The sequence below is a fragment of the Triticum urartu genome, chromosome 3 (genome assembly GCF_003073215.2).
Source record: "Triticum urartu cultivar G1812 chromosome 3, Tu2.1, whole genome shotgun sequence".
NCBI classification, from domain to species: domain Eukaryota; kingdom Viridiplantae; phylum Streptophyta; class Magnoliopsida; order Poales; family Poaceae; genus Triticum; species Triticum urartu.
The window spans coordinates 656,849,281-656,855,625 of NC_053024.1; the positions used below are offsets into that span (position 1 = coordinate 656,849,281).

The window sequence follows — 6,345 nt, forward strand, 5'->3', positions numbered from 1 at the left end:
TCCCGACGGGCGTGGGAAGGCAGCAGCAGGCGGGCAGCGGCGGCGCCGCACAGGGAAAGACAGAGGAAACGGGAAGTTTAGGGTTCGGGCATTCAGTTTAATGGTTTCTTAGCCGGACCATAGTGGAGGCCTTCTAGATGTTGGGCTGGGCCATAACTTTCAAAACAGGCCGAAATTTTTGAAGCGAAAGGGACATATTCCGGGCCCAGCCGAGATGGCCGAAATTCGGCCGAAATTGATTTTTCCGGCCGAAAATCAAAACTGTGGTACAGACACAAGTGTTTATATACACATGCATACACTCACCCTTATGAATGTACACACGCACACCCTACACCTATGAGCATCTCCGAAAGACTGAACTGATATATCATCTTTAGATTTACGAAGTTATTATAGGCGTCTCGTCGTTGACGGAAACGTCTCCTCCCACCGAAAACACATCGTCGAAAATCCTGAAATAAATTCAGAAATAATGCTAGCACCACGCATATCAACCAGCTGTATTCTGACGCGTGTCACCGGCCGTAGGGCGATTCTCTCATTCCCTGGCAGGAAGTAATTACGCGTGGTCCGGTTAGATATAGAACGGGGAGCACGGCGCTCGCCAGGCACCCGCTGGCTATATATTGATCCCCTCAGGTAGTCAAGTCCAGTAAGCCATTGGTCAAAGTCCCCTTTCTTCGTCTCCGGCCACCTCCAAGTCCCAGGTGAGCTAATCAGGCTGGCAGCGCTGGCCTTGGCGTTGGCGGCTCCGGCGGGATGCGGCCGTGGCAACCGCAGATGCAGGATGTGGTGGGCCTTGCCGCCGCGGCCGATCCCCAGTTTGTGAGGCTCCGGGACAACGCCCGAGAGAAGATGTAAGCTCTTACTGCTTTTCTCTGCTCCAACCGCGATTGCGTAGATTAGAATATTTCGAGAAAAACTGGAACGCGAAGTAGTCGTATCCAGTGACCTACTCAACAACAGTATCACGTTTATCACTCTGCCTTGTATCATTCCCAACAAATACTTATCATCAAAGGTGATCAATCGTGGACTATGTACCTGAACCTTCACAGGGCTTGCATATAAATTTTGCATATTTAAGGGCTGCGGTTGAATCCCTGTAACAGTTACAAAAAGATATCTTCTACTCTATCAAAGCTTTTTTTTTTGCGGGGAAACTCTATCAAAACTAATGATCTGAATCTGATATTAATTCACAGATTCAAGTTTTTGCTAACGTTGCAATTGCTGCCTCTCTGGCGGCCGCGCCTCCGGGCGCTCGCGAGCCGGCTAGAGGAAATCTTGTTTAGAAAATACCCAAACAAGGTGTTCCTCTCTTTCCTTCTTTTTTGGAGCTTTGGTTTTCAGGCAACCAAGTCCATTTCCGAGTAAGATATCAAATATTACCATTTAGTTAACCATGTGTGTTGTTGATATCTCTGGTTGTTTGGGCAGATGGAGTACCACAACATGACGAGGCGACCAATGTCGCCAACAATGATGTTTGCTATCAAGACCTACACGGCTCAGAACCGACAATACCGACAAAATCAACAATCGTTAAGACAGATAGCATCTTCCCATGGCTATGGTGCGATGAATCTGACATCCAATATCATGCAAGGTGCGAGTGAAAATTCTAGAATGTTTTATGTGACAGGCAATATTGGCCCTTTGTCCTCTACTGCAGACATGGTTCTGCAGAACGCCAATATGGATACCTCACTGCCAGGTACAGATAGATTTACTGAGATCTTACCCACGCATATCCTTATTAAGGCTAGTAGTAAATGTGTACATTTAATGCACATTAATACTAGATATGATATTAGTTGCATGTTGATATTAGGTAGAATATTAATTGTGCACCAATTATGTTGTAAATTTATGCCGATATTGATACTTGCTATGATATTAATTGCGTGTAAGACATGTTCAACGACTCACCATTGCAGCAATGTAAGTCGTTGGATTAACATATGATTTGATGACTGAGATTAGTTGGATATGTAGACATTAGTTTGGGACTTCTAGCCTAGGAAGCCAGCAGCGTACTATACTGGATAAAAATCAACTTATCTTGTAACAAACACCACTGTTTTTTAGTCCAGCATCTGTGTTCAGAATGAAGCCATGCATCCACTAAGTAGCTATTATGTGATAGAAAAAGCTCTAAGTAAAATGCTAGCCTGAAAGATGTATTACTGGAACAATTTACCCATATTCATATCTGAATTTTCCAATTACACATAGACTATTAAGTCTTGGGAGGATTTTTTCCCCCTAGTTTGCCTGACCACGTTTCCGTTTACTAACTTCGTATGTCTTGCATTTTTTTTCTAGAAGGAGCTTCTGATGGGCATGTGAACACAATGCTTTCACTAGGGATAAACCCTACACGACATGATCTTTCTGGAGCGTCCAACAACAACCTGTTAACACACAATCTGGATACACGTGAAGCCAACAGATTCTCTGTAATAACTCTAGACTGTGCTACTGCTTTACATATACGAAATATTATTGTTACTATATGTATCCCTAAAGCTCTGCTAAACACTACAGCCCAAGGTGGCGCAGGGACGCCCGGCACCTGTGAAGGATCTCCCAAGGGAACCAAAATTCACCTGCCCAGTCTGCATCAATGAGCTGGTCGATGCATCGTCTACTATCTGCGGCCACATCTTCTGCAAGAAATGCATAGAGGCCTCCATCCGATTTCAGAAGAAGTGCCCTACCTGTCGTAGGAGGCTGACCATGAGAAATTTCCACCGAATCTACCTCCCGGCGATGGATTGAGCTGATCCAGCCATTCTAGGCGTGGTGGAGTATCAACACCCGACCCTTCCTCCTTAACGGCATTTTTGTGATTCTGTCTGAACTATTCTTCATGGGGTTATCACTAGAATTCAAAGCAACGATTTAATAAGTGCTCGATTCATAGTAAACAAACTTTTAATCTGCATCCTTGGTGGTAAAGGATACCTTTCTCGTGGGAATTTGAAACATGTGCCATGGTATTGTGAACATCTGCAAAGAATTACAAATATATTTTTTGCTTGTCAGGGTATATGGTGTGTTCACGCATGCACTCTAGGATATGTGTCTGTGCAAGGCTATCATGTTTAATTAGCAATAGCAGTAGACACTGTTACTGGTCGACCGACTAGGAACAAGTTGAGTAGATCCCTAAAAGACATCAGACTGATAATTTATTTCCAATTGAGATATGGCCCAATCTCCATTAAAAGACATAATTGTATTTCCTCACACTACTTGCCTGCTTGACAATTCCTTACCGAAACAGTCTCCAACCAGGACATGATGCTCTCCTTCCTGCTATTATATATTTTTGCATCCTTCCTAATATCTTCTATTTTTTCACACTAAGTGGTGCTTCCATTATATGGGCCTTGGTTTTTGGGCAATAGCATATGTGTCATTCTTTTTTTTTTTTTGAGAAAAGGCCCAGCCTGCAGTTATATTACCACTGAGGAGATAATACAATCCTCCATGAGGAGGGGTTTAAGAGTGAGGGGGACATCTCCTATACATTTATAATCTCCATGTATTCTAGCAAGAGCGGCAAGCTCATGTGCTAGGTTGTTGCTGGATCTTCTCACGGCCTTGATGGTGACTTCACTGAACATTTTCATGAGGTCCCTACTGTCCGTGACAAGGGGGAAAAGGGCAGATTGATTGTGTAATTTGAAGTCCAGTAGCGCTGGAATGGATGCACAGTCCGTTCCCACACATAGAGGTCTGACGCAAATTTTACTTACAACAGAGAGTCCGTGTAATATCGCAGCTAGTTCGGCTTCTTCCGGATCTTTGCACGACTGCAGACGATTTCCACCTGAGACCACAACAAGCCCCCTGTAGTCTTTGACTATGAATCCAGCTGCGGACTCCCCCGTGCTCGGTATGAATGATGCATCAGTATTCAGCTTCCAGGTACCTGCAGTCGGAGGGGCCCATTGGCTCCTAGATGAACACCGTCTCACAAGTTGAGTTGGGGCTGATTGCTCTATATGGCACTCATCTCTGTCATTGACGGGCAGGCCATTAATCTGTCCCAGCCCCGTGGCTTGCTTCCCTTTCTTAATTTCCTCACGCTTCCCCTCTTCTTTGTTACTTCCGTGATGTTCCACCACTTGAACATTGGCCATATTATCCGTGTGTCGTCTTTCTCCTAGACTGATTTCATCCGCATATTTAACCAAGAATTGGACCGACTGACCCACCATTGCCCTGCCTTTTGCATGGATGCAGTCATCCCTTAGCCACCATGCTCGCCATAACAACAGGAGCACATTTCTGCGTACTACAGGAGTACATGAGCCCGGGAGGTTTTGTAGCCAATCATTTCCTGTAAAACGAAAACTGTCTTCTGAGGGTAGTTCCCAGACTGACCTCATTTCATGCCTAAGCGCTCTGGCTTTTGTGCATTCAATCACCGCATGGAATTCATTTTCAGTCTTGCTCCCACATATGTTGCATATGTTATCAATTTCCAGGGTTCTTTTCCACTTGTTTTCCTTTGTGGGAAGAGTTTCTGTGGCTACTCGCCAAGCAAAAATCCTAACCTTCTCCGGGACTTTTGCCTTCCAAATGTAATCCCATATGCATCTATTATCAGCTTCAGCACCAAAACAAGAGGCTGGTGGTATGGCCTGTTGTTTGAGCTGAGTTCCCAGCTTATATGCACTCCGCACGGAGAATATTCCAGATTTTTTGCCGTGCCATGCAACACAGTCGTCGACATCCCTCCTTGGAATTTTGATCTTACATATTTCATCTGCATCGAAACTGTGAAACAGTTGGTGTATCAGGGCCTCATCCCATTCTTTGGCATCATGTTTCATGAGTTGATTCACCCATCTCAATCTTGACCTCTTCTTAAATTCAGTAACCTTGAGGCCGCTCTTTCTAGGGACCCATTGGTCTCTTTGGATTTGGATTTGTTTCCCATTTCCAACTCTCCATATCAGTCCTTTCTTCAATAGCTCCAGCCCATGTTCAATTCCTCTCCATGTCTGAGAGGCATCTGACGCAAACACTGTGTCCAGAAGCTTACCTTTAGGATAGTATTTTGATTTTAGGACACGGGCACATAGGCTATCTGGCCGTTGGAGGAGGCGCCAACCTTGCCTGGCAAGAAGAGCTTGGTTGAAAATTTTCATATCTCGAAAGCCGATCCCTCCTGCTCTTTTGGGCTTTATCATTTGCTCCCATGCCATCCAATGAACTTTCCTATGCCCTTCCTCCTCTCCCCACCAGAACTCTCTAATCAGTCGCTCATACTTGTCACAAAAACCCACCGAGAATTTGAAAACCCCCATGGCATATGTCGGAAGAGCCTGGACCACCGACTTCACATCCACCTCCTTCGTAGCAAAGGACATATGTCTTCCATCCCAATCGTTGCATTTTTTTGAGAAATTTGTCCATGATGGGCTGGAATTTTGCATCTTTCATTCTCCCTTTCGGGGTTGGAAGACCAAGTATTTGCTTTCGAAAGTAGATGTCTCACACGCAAGGATATCTTTAATTTCCTGCTGAAGTGTATTAGGACAATGCTCACTAAATAAGATAGAGCACTTACTGCTACTTAGGAGCTGCCCCGTGCATTTTTGGAACATGGATAGAGCTCCTTTCACCACTCTAGCTTGTTCTCTAGTGGCTTTGAAAAATACCAAACTATCATCTGCAAAAAGAAGATTAGAGATCCCAGGCCTATTGCGAGCCACTTTTACAGGAGAGATGCATCCACCTCGAACCTCCCTGTTAAAGATTGTAGCCAGCCCATCAGTAATAAAGAGGAACAAATATGGGCTCAAGGGATCGCCCTGTCTGAGTCCTCTTGTAGGAATGAAGGCCTCTAACATTTCCCCATTCATTTTCACTTGGAATCGGACAGATTTCACACACTTCATGATCCAACCAATCCACACAGCACTGAAACCCACCTTCTCCAGAGCTCCTTCAAGAAAGTCCCAGTCAACTCTGTCATAGGCTTTGGCCAGATCTAACTTGTACGCACAGTGAGTATTGTGAGGATTCTTACTCTGTTGTATTTTATGGAAGCACTTGAAGGCGATAATGGCATTGTCCATGATCATCCGTCCGGGTATAAACGCACTCTGGGTTTCCGATATTAGCTCATCCAAGAACGGCCGCGGTCGGTTCACGAGGCATTTGGAGATTACTTTATATATTACGCTGCAGAGACTGATCAGTCTGAATTCTTTCAAACTTTGTGGGTTCTTCCCTTTCGGAATAAGCACTATCGCTGTGTCATTAACGCCCTCTGGCATGATTCCATTCTCAAAAAAACTCAACACCGCAGCAACTACA

At 44.8% G+C, this 6,345-nt stretch overlaps 1 protein-coding gene across 1 annotated transcript; it reads left to right on the forward strand.

Moving 5' to 3' along the window:
* The first annotated feature begins 680 nt into the window (after positions 1-680).
* LOC125549020 (probable histone acetyltransferase HAC-like 1) lies at positions 681-2,825 on the forward strand. The gene is made up of 5 exons (XM_048712524.1): positions 681-860; positions 1,209-1,314; positions 1,444-1,720; positions 2,332-2,465; positions 2,569-2,825. Exons 1-5 carry the CDS (start codon positions 763-765, stop codon positions 2,785-2,787), a joined length of 834 nt encoding a protein of 277 aa, XP_048568481.1. The 5' UTR covers positions 681-762; the 3' UTR covers positions 2,788-2,825.
* The last annotated feature ends 3,520 nt before the right edge of the window (positions 2,826-6,345 follow it).

Excerpts from the sequence above, each read along its gene's own strand:
- LOC125549020 (XM_048712524.1), top strand. The coding sequence starts at position 763 with ATGCGGCCGTGGCAACCGCAGATGCAGGATGTGGTGGGCCTTGCCGCC. Across the intron at positions 861-1,208 it reads GACAACGCCCGAGAGAAGAT|ATTCAAGTTTTTGCTAACGT; the intron begins GTAAGCTCTTAC and ends ATTAATTCACAG. Across the intron at positions 1,721-2,331 it reads TATGGATACCTCACTGCCAG|AAGGAGCTTCTGATGGGCAT; the intron begins GTACAGATAGAT and ends TTTTTTTTCTAG.